This window comes from Kalmanozyma brasiliensis (assembly GCF_000497045.1).
Source record: "Kalmanozyma brasiliensis GHG001 unplaced genomic scaffold PSEUBRA_SCAF20, whole genome shotgun sequence".
Lineage (NCBI taxonomy): Eukaryota > Fungi > Basidiomycota > Ustilaginomycetes > Ustilaginales > Kalmanozyma > Kalmanozyma brasiliensis.
Genome location: NW_015961960.1, coordinates 296283 through 313261, shown reverse-complemented (window position 1 = coordinate 313261; position 16979 = coordinate 296283). Strand labels below are relative to the sequence as shown.

At 58.7% G+C, this 16979-nt stretch overlaps 4 protein-coding genes across 4 annotated transcripts; 2 read left to right on the top strand and 2 right to left on the bottom strand.

Moving 5' to 3' along the window:
- Positions 1 to 2081: 2081 nt before the first annotated feature.
- On the top strand, positions 2082 to 3356 carry PSEUBRA_003212 (UBA/THIF-type NAD/FAD binding fold; the record flags this gene model as incomplete). Its single annotated transcript, XM_016436367.1, has 1 exon — positions 2082 to 3356. The coding sequence occupies one exon, from the start codon at positions 2082 to 2084 to the stop codon at positions 3354 to 3356; it is 1275 nt and encodes a 424-aa protein (XP_016292380.1).
- Positions 3357 to 3382: 26 nt separating this feature from the next.
- Positions 3383 to 5126, bottom strand: PSEUBRA_003211 (uncharacterized protein; the record flags this gene model as incomplete). The annotated part of the gene is made up of 10 exons (XM_016436357.2): positions 3383 to 3434; positions 3523 to 3655; positions 3726 to 3893; positions 3975 to 3993; positions 4062 to 4219; positions 4313 to 4457; positions 4528 to 4599; positions 4673 to 4770; positions 4844 to 4987; positions 5057 to 5126. 10 exons carry the CDS (start codon positions 5124 to 5126, stop codon positions 3383 to 3385), a joined length of 1059 nt encoding a protein of 352 aa, XP_016292378.2.
- A 286-nt stretch (positions 5127 to 5412) lies between these two features.
- On the bottom strand, positions 5413 to 11913 carry PSEUBRA_003210 (Nucleoporin; the record flags this gene model as incomplete). Its single annotated transcript, XM_016436349.1, has 1 exon — positions 5413 to 11913. The coding sequence occupies one exon, from the start codon at positions 11911 to 11913 to the stop codon at positions 5413 to 5415; it is 6501 nt and encodes a 2166-aa protein (XP_016292377.1).
- Positions 11914 to 13103: 1190 nt separating this feature from the next.
- On the top strand, positions 13104 to 16001 carry PSEUBRA_003209 (Peptidase M36, fungalysin; the record flags this gene model as incomplete). Its single annotated transcript, XM_016436361.1, has 1 exon — positions 13104 to 16001. One exon carries the CDS (start codon positions 13104 to 13106, stop codon positions 15999 to 16001), a length of 2898 nt encoding a protein of 965 aa, XP_016292376.1.
- Positions 16002 to 16979: the final 978 nt, after the last annotated feature.

Here is a 16979-nt window from a genome sequence, read left to right as displayed (position 1 = left end):
AGGGCTTCGGCGTGCACAACACAGGGGTCGCCTGACCAATTTGGCTGTCCACGTATACGCAGGACGGGACCTTGCATCCAGCTTGGTCGTCTTTCGAGTTGGTCTGCCGTGCTCGATTGACGAAGCTGAGCTCAACTGTGTGGCCTTGGTCAGGGCGAATTCAATTTGGATCCCGTTTTGATTGTTTGTTTCTGAGCCTGAGTCTGCTGCGCCCTGCAAGCGAGAATTTCGTCCTTTGGGCCGTCTTACGCGAGACGGGCGAGCATCAGCGATCAGCGGAAAATCCGTGGATGGATCGACCGACGGCCCGAAAATGCGCGATCGCCTTTCTGAAATGACAAAGACGAATCATTTGTATTGCAGCTGCTGACAGCAATGATGAGCGTTGCACGGCTGAGCTTGGGCCTGGCAGCGTGGCAAGCGGTACGGGGTCTCTAGCTCGACAAAGTGTTTGGTTCCTAAATCCAAATGAAGCGGAGGCATGCCTGCTTAGCGTCGTCTTGGCGTGGGGATCGCACGGCGTGACCACAGCAGCCTCGATCGAGGACAAGGTTTGTGTTCTTGTGTCCCTCCGCTTGCTTTGTAGTCAAGCTAGGCCTCGTTTGACTCGAAAAACAGAGCTCGACTTCGAGACGGCGATGATGCGCTCCCGCAGCAGCGTGTGGGTGGATGGATTCGGTATCTCGTGCAGGGGTGGCAGGTGCGGGTGGCTTCTTTGAATTCTTCCTTTTTCACCCGGGCCCTGTCTCATGGGCGTACGGAATTCCGCGTCCCCAGCAGCTTTGAGCGAGCCGACAGCAGCAGACAGCAAGCGACATTCGAGCCAATCGAAGCGCGCTGAAACCCGCCCACCGACCTTGTTCGCGCCGAGGCTTGTTCTTTTCCCATCGACCAAAGTCACGGGTCCAAGAGAAGCTTGGCATGCTCGGCTCTTGGATTCAACGGTCTCGCTAATCGGCATCCACCACGGCACACGCGGATGGCTCCGTGTACGATCCCAGGACCCTGGCCTGCACCCTTTCTGGTCAACAAGGCGGGACAAGTGCGTGCCTCGGGCGAGGGTCTGGAACGCCAATGGAAGCGGTGGTCTACCTCCAGCATAGCACAGCAGCTGTCACGAGGTGTCTTTGGGAATGGAAAGAAAACGTCAAAAGGGAGATCCTTCTGCGCGAAAGAAAACAAAGCTGCATTCTCTGCAGCTGACAAGACCGAGTGCGTGCTGGCGTCTGCACACATCTGCCGCTCCTTCACGTTTCTGCTTTGCCTTCCCGCTCGTGCAGGCTCGTTCGAGAGCATGCTTGGTGGCTCAACAAAGCCAAAGTCGGGATCATTCCGAGCCAGCATGTCGGTCACGCCTCAGCGCGCTTACTTCGGATCTCGCGACTCACACCACTTGATCACGCCTTTGCCCAATGCAGGCGGAGTGTACCTGCAGCTGCGTGAGTGTCGAGAGCTTGAGTCTCACTCTCTGCACATGCTTCGCGCCAGCATCGGGAACACAGCCAAAGGTCCCACGCTCTTGCCTTACATTTTGCCAAGGCTAGTCTTCACATTCCGAGCTCGCGCTTAAGTGGTTAACGCCAAGCGCATTCATACCGGTATGACAGTCTTTTCAGATCGGTGAGCCGCCACAAGGCCAGCTTGACTTGCATGCCAAGAACTCCGTGGACCACCTCCCCGCGTCCCAACCAAAACAAGGCTCCCCACGCTGGCGGCTGCCCATCGGTTCGGAGTGGACCCTGCATCGCGTGCCTCGTCCTGTGCCTCTACTGTATCGCGATGCTGTCTGGCTGCCACTCGCAAGCTGGATCGGCAGCGTCGAACTTGTCACTTCGAACATCGATACATCAGTCAGTCGATGGGAACTTTCCCACGCATGTATAAGTGTTAGATCAGCAATACGTACATCTTCCCTTTTTTGACAACCAACTCTCGAAAGTGTCACTTTTTTGACTTTGCAAAGTCACATTGCGCAGCAGCTACTGCACGGACCCTGACCCTCCTCCACTCCGCCTCCAAGCTTCCTTCTGATCTTTCACTCGAAGACGTCCCCTCGCTCCTCGCTCTGCGACCCCTCTGCCATGTCCACAGCGATACAGCAGTGGCCAGGCCGATTCGAGCATGTCGATCGCATCCTCGACAAGCCTGGCCCTACCACCGACGATGCCTTTCAAGCTGGCGCACCAGTCAAGGACTTCCTTCGCACTCAATCCAAGATTCTCGTCATTGGCGCCGGCGGTCTCGGCTGCGAGATCCTATCCAATCTCGCGCTCAGCGGCTTCCACGACATTCACATCATCGACATGGACACCATCGACGTCTCCAATCTCAATCGCCAGTTTCTATTCCGCGAGAAAGATGTAGGTCATTCTAAGGCTGAGGTCGCAGCCGCTTTCGTACAGCGTCGGGTTCCTGGTGTCCGCATCACGCCCTATCACGGCAAGATTCAGGACAAGGACGAAGCCTACTACAAGCAATTCAACATCATCATCTGCGGCCTTGACTCAGTTGAAGCGAGGAGATGGATCAATGCAACGCTCGTCAATATGGTCGACGAAGACGATCCCGAATCGCTCAAGCCCCTCATCGATGGCGGCACCGAAGGCTTCAAGGGCCAAGCACGCGTCATCCTACCCACCATCACCTCGTGCTACGAATGCAGTCTCGACATGCTCAACAAGCAGACCACCTACCCGATCTGCACAATAGCCAATACGCCACGTCTCCCCGAACACTGCATCGAGTGGGCCAGCGTCCTCGAGTGGCCCCGCGTCTTTGGCGAAAAGAAGCTCGACAACGACAATCCTGACCACATCTCTTGGCTCTTCGAGCAGGCATCGACTCGTGCAGCGTCGTTCGGCATCACCGGCGTCACATGGAACCTCACCCAAGGCGTCACCAAGAACATCATCCCCGCCATTGCCTCCACCAACGCCATCATCGCCGCCGCCTGCGTCCTCGAAGCCTTCAAGTTCGCCACCACCTCGGCGCCCTTTCTCAACAACTACATGATGTTCACCGGCAACGACAGCGTATACACGTACACGTTTGAACATGAGAAGCGGCCCGACTGCCCCGTGTGCGGCGGCGAGGCGCGCACCATGTCCTTTAGCGCAGAGGACAAGGTCGAGAGTCTCATCGAGCAGTTGGGCGAGTTGGCGGATTTGCAGATCAAGAAGCCCTCGCTGTCGTTAGCCGGAAAGCCGCTGTACTACCAGGCGCCGCCACAGCTCGAGGAGGTAACACGGCCAAATTTGGAAAAGAAGCTGTCCGAGGTGTGCAAGGAGGGAGACGAGATCACTGTGACGGATGCCAGGTTGCCGTTCACGCTGGGTATCATTGTCAGTTTCACATGATTGCAATCGAAAGTGAAGCACAGATGTCATGCGACGATGCGTGCGAAGATGCGCGCGATGGCAGCGTTGGAGCTTGTCCTGTGGAGGATACAACGAGCGGCAGGTGTTAGAAATGTCAGCGGTGCTGCGACTGCTGTCTGCGTGCAGCGATCGATCGTGGACTCACATGGCTGCACCGTCGTGCTTGACGCCCGGCACCCAGTCAACCGTCCACAACCGCTCTCCTGTCTTGCCAATACTGGCCTCCATGCGCTTCAAATGGCGGTGGTAGTTGACGGCTCGCTCGCGTCGATCAGCACCTATGATTGCGCAAGACACTTCAGCAAGCTGTTCCTAGGTCACGCAGCGGATCATCAAGGCAAAACTCACCTTGGGCCATAGCTTCCGGTCGGTCGTCGCCGGTGCCCCTGTCCGTTGCTCCGTTGACAAAGTGGATCTGACGCTCTTGCAGCATCCGACTGAGGTACCAGTGCGGGTCTTGCTGTGTCTGGATCCCCGGATAGATCGGAATGTGGGTCGCGATATTATCGAAGCCATCTGGGGAGTAAGACGAGCAGACAAGAGAGATACGTTGGTCAGTCGACCTGCAGAGCGACCGCAGAGGTGGTCTGGACGTACATTTGTATTCGTTCATGTTCTGTCAAGCAAACACGATCGGGGTCAGCTCTTGTACTCTCAAGCCTGGGCCAGGGGCAATGCACTTACGGGAGCAGGCGGGCCCTCCCGTTCGCCGCTGAAGTACAGGTAGCTCGCTGCGTTCATGACGACGTACTCCACCTTCAGATCGCGTTTTGCTGCGGGCAAGATTGGCGAGCTGAGAATCGAGTAGCGGTGCACCAGCTGACCGCCCATGCTGTGTCCAGCTACGGAGTCATCAGATGTCCCTCCGTGTCAGTTCTCGTATCGGGGAGGTTTGTGTTTCGCCGCGGGTTTGTGATTCGCCGCGGGATGCTTACAGAAGACGATCCGCTCAACGCCATGGTACATCTGTCGGTTCGCGAAGTGGCTCAGAATCGCGTCGAGCGCTTCGAAGGATGATATGCCTGTGTTGTCGTTGCTGACAGACGCTTTGGGACGGACGCTGGGGGATCCCTCTCCCCACTGTCATGAGAATGAAGCTTCTTGTCAGCTTTAGCGGCGATGCGACACGGAAGACGATCGGGACACTCACTCCATTGCCTTTCCATACGAGCAATAGATCCTGGTTTGCCGGCTGGTACTTGGACTTGTCGAGGCCGTTGAGCTGCTCGACGTGGATAGTGCAAGTCAGCGCGACTGCTCACTTCGATCATATCACCATCTCAGCATGTACGTACGAATTGAGGCACCACGAGGAGCGTCTTCTTCTGCTGATCGACGGACAGCCTACCTCGCGCAGCAGCGATGTCGGCCCAGGCGATGTCTGCATCTCTCTCTGCGCAAAGGGAAAGGTCGAGGACGACCGTCAGTTGCGATCCAAAGCGTCAAGACCAGACCGTCGTGCTCACCTTTGCCATGCACGTGAACAACGACTTGCTCGATCGATCCACAGGTGTTCGAACTGAGCCATCGGTCCGTGTATACGGGCAAAGCAACCTGCTCGTTGCTGGCCTGCGATTGCCATTGCAGCAGATCGACTCGTGCACCACCCACTTAGAGCAGTCGGAGACCAAAGTGTGTCAGTCAGAGCGTTCACGTCGAGTGTCTGGGTTCGCGCTCACCCTGTTCAAGTTGGACGCCACTATCCTCCCGGCAAGGTACGAGGTCTGGCAAGAACGGTCGACCGGCCATCGTTGGTGCTGACAAGGAGCAAGGTGAGACGTGGGCCCTTTCTGCATCAGACAACGGTTCCGTGTTCGTGGTAGTGACGAAAGCTTAGCTGGTGATGGGTCCGTGCTCAAGTCACAGCTCGCCAGAGTTACAATTGAGCTCCTTCGCGCCTGAGGCTCGGCACGTTCGTCGTCAGCTCATCAATATCAACTTCCATCGCATCTCGCTCAGGCACACACACACGATCCCACGCAGATGAGGATGGTAGACAAGTACCATGATTTACCTCTGCCTCTACGCCCGGCGCTCAAAAGCGCGCGCTGTTCAGTTTCGACTCTACAAAGGTCATGATCAGCGAGAACAAGTTCCCTTGAGCGCCTGCGACCTCCTCGGCCGCTCTCAACGCAGACACGATGTCCCTCGACAGCCCCGACTCGAGCTCCTGTCGAGCCATGTGCTCGAGCTTGGCCTGCTCCTGGTGCTCCTTCGACCTGCCCGCCGCCCAGATGGCGGCCTGACTGGCGGCGAGGCCCAACGCTTGCTCGAGCGTCGCCGAACAGCCCTCCTTGTCGTCCGCCGACAGCTTCGATTTGTGGGTTCTGAGGTAGTCGGTGAGATGCGTGCTGAGGTCCAATAGCGTGCCGAGCGTGGCGATGCGCACCGCACTGGTCCGGGTCGTCGGACGTACGATGGCACAGCCCGACTGCGTCGATGGCCAGGCGTCTGACCCGCGGCAGAGCACCGATATACAGTTGGTGTGGTTCCAGAGACTAGCGATGAGGATCGACACGATGGTGCGGATTTTGGCCGCGGTTGCCTCTTGCACGACTTTGGTAGCTTCGGCCGCTGGATCCAAGCCGAGAAGGCTCGAGAGCTCGTTAGGGTGCTGCAAGAGGTGGACAAGAGGCTGGAGCGTCCAAGCCGAAGCCTCGGCAAGATGCTGCACGATCGATAAGCCGGCGACGTTGCTGTCGGCTCGTGCAGCGGTTGCTCGCGCCGACGGCTCGGTCCTGGTCAGATTGTAAAATAGACTGTAGATGAGCTCGACCTCCTCCAGCTGCTCGAGACTCACAGCAGCACCAGAGCCAGCGTGGCCATAATCCTGCGTAGACATGGGATGACCAAGGATGCCAGACATCGAGTCGAGCCGAGCATGCAGCTCGCCGAGGCTGGTTGCCCTATCGATCTGCCTTTGGTAAACACGGAGGAAGCCGTAGACGTCGGTCTCAACAAAGCGTGCGCTGACGCCTCTCCAGCTCGGATTATCGGACCCCGCTCCGAGGTTGTCGATCAGGTTGACGACGATACGCAGCATCATCCTCCAGCACTCGTGCGACGGATTCAGATCCCCAGAGAGCAGCAGAGGCGAGATCTGGCCGTTCTCGAGCGGATCGGTGAGCATGTTCGAGGCCAATGCGTTCACCGCACCTTGCAGAGCAAGCTCCTCGCTCGAGCATGGCTGCGACGCAACGGCCAGCAAGAGCGAGAGCAACGGCTTCATGAAAGCGACGTGGTGCGCACTGTTTGGGTTGAAGTGCGTGTCGTTGCCGTTCGCACTTTCGGGGCGCAGAACCGGCGCTCGACCGAGGAGGCTGATGGTGAACTGCAGGAGTTGGGTCTCCTGCACGTGCGCCAGCCATACGGTGGTCTCGGCGCCAACGTCGCGTCGGATGGTCATCTCGAAAATGCTGACGAGAACGTCGAGGTCGTCTTCAAGGTACTGTGCGTCGAAGTCGTGGCGTTGAGCGGTCTGCAAAACTCGCAGCGCCGACTCGATCTTGATGCGAAGCGCTTCGGTGGCCTGACGGCAGAAAAGCTCGACCGATGCATGCAGCGCCTTGTGGCTCTCGATCGTCTTGTCGTTGGGTACCACCATGGACCCCTGCGATGACAAAAGCGAGCGAATGCGGGCGACGCACACCAGGACCATCTCAAAGACGTCGCGGTGGAACTCGGGAGGCACAGTGCCCTTCAAGCTGTCCTCAACGCGGAAGAATCCATGCGTGAGCAGGCGTCCGCAGAGGGTGGCAGCCTGCACGATCTGCTCTGTGCTGGAGGCTTCCTTGCTGTGGCTGTTTCCCCAGGCCAGCTCCATAAGTTTGGTGAGCAAAGCAAGTCGGGTGGCATGCACGCCGCGCATAAAGTCGCCCTCCCGGCCTTCATCGGCAGTGAGCGTGGCAAGACGAGTCCAGCTTGCAATGACGACTTTCCCGAGCAGAGATACCTTGTCCTTGCTGAGCGCCTGCGCGACGATGCGACCCATGCATGTTTCAACGCACTGCGTCCACGCCTGGACCACAGAGTTCTGCACGTCGATCAAGCTCCACTCCATGTTGATGGTAAAGAGGGACAACAGTCCTTCCTCGATCAGTGCAGCCTCGCCACCAAACTCGCCGTCAAGAACGCGACCCTCGGCCTTGCTGCGGAAGGCAGAGGTGCTAAAGTGATAGTTGTCGCCGTATCGCTTGTCGAGATCAAAGTCGTCTTTGCGTCGAGGATGACGCAGAGAATCGATGCAGACGGTGGGGAAAAGTTCCGCCAGCTTGCGTTCTAAAGCAGCGCGCAGCGAAGGATCGCACGGCATGGAGAAGCTCACTTCGATCGCGCCAAGCGTGCGGTCGGACGACGTGAGGATGTCGAGCAAAGCGTCGACGCTGGCTCGGCTGGACGAGCTGCTCTTGGACTGATCTTTCAGGATGCTGCCCAGCTGGATGTCGTGCTGCAAAAGTCGCAGCGAGCGAGCCTGGCACATTTTCCTGTAGCAGTAGCTTGACACCTCGACGTCGTTGCTCGAATGCAAGGCGGTGTCAGATTCGATGACACCTTCGGCTAGTGTCGAAGGAATTTCGCTTGGCTCGCAGATGATGTCTGCCAGGGCACGGAAGAAGGCCGAGTTGGTGCGAATCGTGTCAAAGGCTGCAACGTGCTCGGCCGCGTGCACCCAGGCCACATCGAGGAATCGGAGCACAGCTTCGAGCAGCTGCGGACTGCTGGTGTGAGGTGCTTGCCAGGACAAGATCGCCTCGGAAGCAACATCGAGCGCTGTCTTTACTAGCGCTTGGCCGTCATTTGCGTCGGTCGTCTGCGGTGGAGGTGCCGATCCTGCGGACTCGTTTTGCTTCGAGGAAGGGTCAGCCTCTGTCCTCTTGAGACGCGTTTCGGTCGTCACTGCAAGGTGACGGCCCGTCAGTAGGAGTGTTCCGAGGGCTGGCTGCGTGTCGACGATGGCTGCTAACATGGTCCAGACTTGGACTTTGAGGCCAGGATCCTGATTAGGGTTGCCGACGAGATCGACAAGACCGGAGAGGGTCTCCTCGAGCTCTTCGAGGGTGCCCATATGTCCGATGAGGCCGGGTGTCGGCTTGCCCGCCGAGGCGAGGTCGGCGACGGATCTGAGGACAGAAGTGACGAGCTGCGCCGCCGTCGAGCTGATGGCGGAGGAGGCTGGGAAGAGCACGTACGAAAAAGTCGCACTGGCCAGTTCCACCCGGCTCGACCTACGGCTGCCGCTCCATGCTGTTCGAGAGGCTACGATCGTATGGTCGAAGAAGAGTCGTTCGAAAAGACCCACGTTGATCCTGGCAGACATGGCTCTTCTTGCTGTCTCTGCCGGCAGCGTCAAGAGATCGCGAAGAGCAGCGATGGTGAGCTCGCGCTTGGTAGAGACAATCTGCGTGGCAAGACGCAACGAGGTCGAGATCCACTCTTCGGCCAAGATGGCGTCGTTCTGTCTTCCAGCTCTGCCCAGCGCGTCGAGCAATTGCTGACCAGTGCCGATGCAAGTGATGAGAGGGGCGAGGCCGACGATGCTCGGATGGGTCACGAAGCTCCTTTCTGCAGCCTCATACAGGGCGAAATCCGGCCCGGCTTCGTCCATCAGATCGGATGCGGGTGTCGACGACCTGCGCCAACTCCTCTCCTCGAGGACCATCTCGAACAGTTTTGTGCACTTGGTGCCGATCTCGAGCCTGTCTGCCAGTCGGATGTAGCGCCAGCTCTGGTACTCGGGCCAAACGCATTCGTAGATCCAGCTAAAGGCGCGCAAGAGCACGTTGGTCTTGGTCTCGAGGACGTCTGTGGACAGAACAGAGTACGACCGGCGCAGCTCGGAGAAGAGCGAAATGTGAAAGTCGAGCAACGAGATGAGCCCACCATAAGAGGCGTGGCTCATCTCTTGCGTGAGAAGGGCCGACACAGAAGCGGCGCCTGCTGCCGCAGTGCCCTTGGACAGGTAAGGTACCGAGCCCGGAGTGCCGATGAGCGCGTTCGAGGATCGCACTTCCTGCCAGATCGCATCGGGATCATACGGCAGGAGCACCGTGAGCAATCGCAGTGAAGAACGCACGAGGCGAACGTTGATGGGAGCCGCAATGAGGGCATGCGACAAGAGGCGGACGGCCACGGACGAGAGGCTCTTTGCGTGTGCGAGCTCTTCCTTCTCCTTTTGGATTTGCTCGAGCTCTTCGGGTTCGTAATCGAGGGATAACTCGTCGGCATTGATGTCACGACCGTCGAGATGAGCAAGCAGCGTCCAAGCGAGCTCGGCACTTGCCGAGATGATGCTGGCAAAGAGGTCGAGCACATCCGAGGCAAGCTCTTCCCAAGGCTCGTCGCAATCGGCCGGAGCGAGGTGAGAAAAGCGGACGGCCTGCTTCTGATCCCGGAATGGGTCGGCATCGGGTTGGGTCGTAGTGGGCTCGGCGTACGCAGGTGGGAAGGAGGAGAGGACGTCACGCATGAGCTTCCAGGCGCTGATGGGTCTTGCCGGGCTCCAGAGGACGATGACAGGCTCTTTGCCCAGCTCGGAAATGGTGGAACCCGTGGTGCCAGGGGCAAGACGGACCTGGGTGCCTGGAATCCGCAGGGTACGAGTGATCCTGTAGGTGACGGATGTGTAATCACCGCCTTCCATGGTCTCGAAGGGTGCGTTGGGCGTGTTGGCTCCGACGGGCAAGACCTGAGCAAAGGTGGGCACGTTTGCGAGGTAGTCAAACACAGCAGCGCACGCTCGCTCTTCGGTCTCGGGACGCGAGCGCCCATCAAGCAGAGATGGCCATGATGCTCGTGCGTCGACCCTAGCGTGGCCAGAGAGTGCTTTGGTGAGAAGGATCAGAGGACGGAAGCTGACGGGCCATCGCCGCCTGGCTGTGTCCAGGGTGGTGCATCTCGACTCGTATCTGCTGTCGACCTGCCAGAACTGATCGCAAAGGGCAGCAACACCCTCGACGGCAGACTGACTGAGCTCGAGAGCCAGGCCGGAGCCGAATGTGGCCTCCCACAGGCTGACAAGGGCATTGAAGTTGGGAAGGAATTCAGGCTTGACGAGCTCGGTGATGCTGAGCAAGAGGCCCTTGAAGACGGCACGGTAGGCGAGAGCCGATGGTCCGGCCACAGCCGGGGTGCTGGCGCCGTTGCTGCTGGTCAACAGTGGCGAGGCAAGCAGAGACATGAGGGTGTCGAACAGACGGAGCTCGGGCGCAAAGGCGGCTTGGGCGAGTCGTCTCCACAGAGGTGGGCCACCATCGTCGGTCCGGATGACGTTTGCGAGCTCCGCAAGCGAGTCAGAAGGTGGAGTAGATGTGTCCAGGTCGGCTGCGTCGAATTGGGCTGCCAGAGCATCTTCGAGACGGTGGAGAACGAGCGCCCATGCGAGCAGGATAGGGGCGTGCAGTGGGTCAGCTGAGGTGGTGCTGAGAAGGTCGAGGGCCTGCTCGAGGCTGGGCGGGTGCTTGGCCATGTGAGACTGTGAAGCGTCGTTGAGGTCTAGGCCGTCCATGACCTCTTCGAGAGAAAGCATCTCGACAGCGATGAGAACAAGCAGATGGCTGACGCATTCTACTGTCTCTGTAGCCTCGTTGTCGAAGAATCCGAGATTGGCTTGGCGTCGACCAACCTCGGTCTCGTGCACGGCTCGAAGGAGAGCCAGCAGCGAGGCGGGAGACGGGGAGAGTCTACCATAGAATAGGAGGAAGACGATCTCGAGCAGGCCAAATTGTTCTCTCAGGATCTGCTTGGCCCAAAGAGACGAGTATCGCGGCTGCAGGCGTATTGATTCGGGAAGGGAGAGGTTGGCGAGGGCGCAAAAGTGCTGAATGCAGGAGAGAGCAAAGGTCTCGTCGGCGAAGAGGTCGAGGATGTCATTGGCGAGATCGTAAAACTCGTGTTGTGGATCCTCTGTGATCCGGATCAAGGACGAGATGGTGCGGAGGAGATACATGCGCTCCTCGAAGTAGAAGATGTTGAAGGCGTCGAGCAACTCGGGATTGGGTGGCTCTGTCTTGCTCTGTGTGGACCTTTGGAGTGCGGAGGAGGCAGTCTTGTTTCGCGTTGTTCTTGTCTTGACCGGAGTGGGTGGAGCTGCCTGAAGATGCGATTGGACGATGTCTTGGGCGCCTGCGGCGTAACGATGTTCCGAAGCTCGAAAAGCGGAGAGCTGGACGAAAGCATCTTGGTGGGGAATGTGATACTGGTCGGCGATCTGCTTGCACAGCTGTCGCGTCTCCTGCTGTAGGTTGTGTGTGCTGCCATCGGAGAGTTTGAGGGTGGCTGGTGGCAGCGCGTCCGAGGTCGAGGTAAAGTCTGGACTCGAGTCGACTGGGAAGGGCTGAAGACACGATTTGAGTTGGTCGCTGCGGCTGGAGAGGATAGACTGAATCTGGTGGGCGTCGCGCTGATGGCGAGCGAGCTCGAGGTGCTCAAAGATGTCGTGGTAAGAGACAAAGAGGCTCGACGAAGACGACGCAGCGCCGGCTTTCGAGGTGGAAGGCTGGCTGGTGGATGGGCCAGCCTGGGCGGTAGGCTGAACCATGTTGTAGAGATCTTGAACAGCCAAACCTCAGCTGCTGCGCCGACCAGGAGAGGCTCGAAGGAACGCCGATGATTGCAAGGGCGACCAGACCCGTTTGATGATGGTGATGGAAGGGAGAGGCTGACCACGATCTTGTCGGTGTTGCTTCTGTGTTGATTCGCGAAGAACAGCCGCTCTGCCTTTTCTCTCAGAAAAAGGGCGACTGTGCGTTCGCAATCGGCTCCACTGTCTCAGATCGGTTCGTATCGTACCGATCCTTTTTCAACCAAATTTGTTAGACCTTGGCTTCGTATTTTCAAAGTCCAAGCCAAAATTGACGAAACCACGCTGCAGCGTAGAGTTGGATTCGAATCCAGTTGATGACGTCCTGGGCAGCAGGACAGTGTGTCTCCGCCAATGTCTTTCATGCTGTCCATTGAGTCAAGGTGGCAGGGTCTGTAGGAAGCGGATGTGATCGACTCAGTCGTGTTGGGTGCGAGCAGGCGAGCTCGCCATTCAGTGGAGCTGCACGCAAAGGCGAGAGGCGGGACCGCTTGCTTTTGGCGAGGAGCAGAGAGAGGGTTCAGCAAGGGCTCTCGCCAATCGCGCGCTGACCTGCCCAATTCGGCAGCCATTGATCGCCCTGAGCCGGCTCAGCTGCAATCACCGCCGCGTCTGCTGCTTTGCTGCTCAACTTAACTCAGCCTGTAGATAACGGCCTCAACCATCGAATTCAGGCACTTGATCAGTGCTCCACACTCCAACACACCAGCACAGGACCCTGACCAACGCTCACCCGCTATATGCCCCGCCCGCGAACCGTGTTCTGCTGCCCCCTTTCGGCATCGTAACGCAGCTCAGATCAGACGACCCTTGCACCATCCATCCATGCTCACACCTCATCCATCAATCGACACCATCACCACCACCACCACCACTACTGCCACTACCGCCACTATCAGTTACAGCTCCATCGCCATCGCACTCGACTTCAAGACCTGCCTAGACTAGACTCGTTCCCGTTCGCGCTCCTTCTCGATCAACACCTCCGTCCGCTTATCTTGTTTACTCCCGTCCAGCTCACCTCATAGACCCTGCTGCGTTGATCGCCAGACGGTCCCGAATCCCCTTCCAGCTTACTGGCATTCAGAATAGACGTCAGACGCTCCTTCCTTGAGCGCATTAGCCACTCTCTCGCTGTTTTTGCACTGATGGCGGGCTCTGTCAACCGTGGGCACAAACGCCTCTTTGCACTCATCGCCCTTCTGCCCTTCTGGCTCAGCTTTGCGGCTCTCTCTTCAACCGCCAATGCGCACCTCGTAGGACATGGCGCCGACCGCCCTCAGGACCCATCCCGCAAGTCGCTCGCGTGGGGTCCCGAGCACGTCCACAAGGTCTTCGCCGATGTTGAGGCAGTCAACGAGTCAGCCGCTCCCCTCAAGCGAGGTCTCGACTCCAACACTCGCAAGCATGCCTATGCCGCTGCTATCCACTACGTCAACGCCGAGGATGGTCCAAAAAACCCTTACTCGGTAGCCACCCGTCTGGCAAAGCATCTGCTCGGCTACGCTCAGGGTCTTGCCCCTTCGGGTCACGACTTCTACGTCCGTCCCGACTCGTACACCGACCCCTCGAGCGGCATCTCACACTACTTTGTCCGACAGCTCGTCAACGGTCTCGAGGTGGCCGACGGTGACCTCAACATCAATATTTCGCCCCAAGGCAAGATCCTCTCCTTCGGTTCCACCCTCTTTGCTGGTCACGCTCCTCCTCCCTTCACCAACCAGGGCGTCTCCGCTTCCGAGGCTCTCAATGAGGACCAGACCGAGCGTCACTGCGCTGAGGTGCGCTCCGAGCTTGAAGCTCTCCTCTTCCCTCCGACCTCTTCCGCTGAGTACACCGAGCATCCCGGTGCTGACTCGACCAACACCCAAGAGGCTTTCGTCCGAGGAGGCGTTCACCAATTCGTCTTTGATAGCCTTGCTGGCCACCAGAACCAGAAAGAGCATCCTGCTCGCAGCGCCAACGTAGACCCGCACACGTTGCTGCCTCTGCAGGAGGAGCTTCACGAGCTCTGCGGCGTGCCTTCGGACGACCCGCTCCTCCAGGGCGCCGACCTCTCGTCGCGCATTGCTGGCGCGCTCCCGCATCTTCGCTCCAAGCGCGATGTCCACGGCCCCGAGAGCCTCGTCGACCCTCGGCTCGCCCTCATCTATTTCCTCAAGCAGGCGACTCCTGATGAGGGTCTCGCTGCTCGTCTCTCGGACCCGCACGCCGCTGAGAGCGAAGCCGCCCAGATCTTCACCACCTTTGAACACAAGCTTCAGCCTCATGCTGGCAAGACCGAGTCGGGCGCACAGGGCTCTCACACGCAGATCGAGTACCTCCACAACGTGCCCACCGCCAAAGGTCCCGTGCCTGCTCAGCTCGCCTACGTTCAGACCGAGGGCGAGGGCCTCAACCTGGTCTGGAAGTTCCAGATCCCTCTCGAGGACAATGCCTACGAGGCGTACGCCGACGCACACCGCCCCGGTAGCATCAGTACTGTGGTCGATTGGGTGCATAGCATGCCCCGCCCGCGCGCTAAGCAAGCCGTCAAGCCTGCTAACGCTGGCAACCGCAAGCTTCCCGAGCTCGGACGCCCTGACTTTTCAGACTACGCTCCGGAGAAGCCCTCCAAGCCAACTGAAGCAGGCGCTCCTGCTCCTTTGAGCCACGAGCCTATGTACCGTGTCTTCAAGTGGGGCCTCAACGACCCCACTGAGGGCAAGCGATCCGACGAAAGGGGTGAGCGCTACGAGGAGGCTTCCCCCGCAGGCTGGCACACCGTTCCCGGCAAGACGTCTCCGTTCTCGTCGCTCGAGGCCGACAGCGCTTTCGCAGTGGTCGGCAACAATACGGTGTACTCGGACACCCGAGGCAACAACGTGTTTGCTCAGGCCGATCCTTCGGGCAACGGCGAGTGGAAGTCGAGCCTCATCAAGCGTCCCGCGGGCCGTCTGAGCGATGACAATTCGACCGACATGATGTTCAACTACCCTTACATGTGGCGCAAGTCGGAGAAGAAACACTCGGAACTGCCTCCTGCCGACTACGTCGCTGCCGCCACCGTTCAGCTCTTTGTGACCATCAACGAGTACCACGACCTTCTCTATGCCTACGGCTTTGACGAGGCCTCGGGTAACTTCCAGGAGCACAACTTCGGCCGCGGCGGTGAAGGATACGACGGTGTCATTGCTTTCGCTCAGGATGGCGCTGGCACGGACAATGCCGACTTTATGACGCCTCCCGATGGACAACGCGGCAGGATGCGAATGTACGTTTGGGATCAGTCGACTCCCTTCCGTGACGGCGACTTTGAAGCCGGCATCGTGATTCACGAGTACAGCCACGGTCTCTCGACGCGTCTGACCGGTGGTCCCGCCAACAGTGGCTGTCTCGGCTGGGGTGAGTCGGGAGGCATGGGCGAGGGCTGGGGCGATGCGCTGGCTTCGATCATCCGCCGAACTGGTGCGGCTCCGCACGACTGGCCCATGGGTTCGTGGGCGTCCAACCGCGCCAAGGGCATCCGAAACTACCCCTACTCGACCAACAAGACGATCAACCCCGAGACCTACTCGTACCTGGACCACGCCGGCTATTGGGGAGTTCACGCGATTGGCGAGGTGTGGGCGACCATCCTGAACGAGGTGGAGGAAGCGCTGGTGCTCGAGCACGGGTTCACCACCAACCTCTTCCCTCCTGCCACCAACGCCACTGCCGAGGAGCAGGCGCGCTTCTTCCTTGCCGAGGACGAAGTGGCTTCGCTGGGTGAGCACCGAGTGAGCAAGCGACGCGTTCCTCGTCACGGCAACTCCCTGCTGGTGCAGCTGATCCTGGATGGCATGAAGCTGCAGCCTTGCCGACCGAGCTTCTTTGATGCGCGTGATGCGATTGTGCAGGCGGACAAGCACCTGACGGGCGGACAGAACCGATGCCTGCTGTGGAAGGCGTTTGCCAAGCGCGGTCTGGGCACGGATGCCAGTGTGATCGGACGTACGCCTTGGGGAGGAGGAAAGCGCAGTGACGGCTACGCTGTGCCCCACGACTGCAAGTCTAGCTCAGACTAGGCATATCCATGCATCGTGGCGAGCACAGTGTCGCTCAGCTCGTCTCTTGCTCCGTTCCGTCGTCCGCTATCCACCGTCCCGCCTCCAAGTCTCATGCACGTCGCTTCGCTCCATGTCCCCGCAAATCAGCCGCTTGCCTCACTCTCCAAGGACCCGTCTCGCACCTCGAATTCGTACTTCTCCATTCGCAGTATCTTTCTCCCGGACTGTTGTTCCCAATCACAATGATCGTCCACGCCTCTTCACTTATGTCTTGCACACGCAATCGAATGTTTCCAGAGCCTTGCGCCTCGTCGCACCGGCATCGTGTGCACAATGACGCGGAAGGAGCATTTGCAAAGTGTTTTTGCGTCTTGAGCAGAATGAAAGACCGGCAGCCTCATCCCACTTTTGCCAAGATTCTTGACACGTCCGCGATAGCAGGTACAACCGCGTGGATATCGGCGTGTCAAAGCTACTGTAGTTCAGGAAGACACACGGACATTGCTGCTCCACGACCTAGCCACGTTCCTGAGTCGCCCTGATGCTGCAGGCGCGACGATTCATGTTCAGCTGATCGAATAGCGACGAGGAAGCAGCTGCCAAGAAGCTATGCTTGCCGTGGCAGCATGATTACCCAGAGCCTAAGCGAGGATGCCTGAATACAAGCCGTTGCCGCCTATCTCCCTCTAAAAATTGCGAAAAATCAGGTTCAAACCGGCGAGTTCGCTTAGCCTTGATTCAAGTCGACGGCGAATCGCGCGTCTATGCCGCCCTGTCAGCTGCTGCTGCTGCTGTTATCGGCCCGCTGTCGGCGCGCAGTGGACCTGCATCTGCTCGTGCGGAGACAAATCGCGCCACCTCTCCTGCGCTCCACTCTCACCCGCTAGAATTCACAGGAACTCAGAATTTGTGATGGCACAATGAGAGAGTTCAAAATGAACGGCCAATCTACCTTCAGAGATGACCGGCCAGATGGCTGCAGCATTCACTTATCGA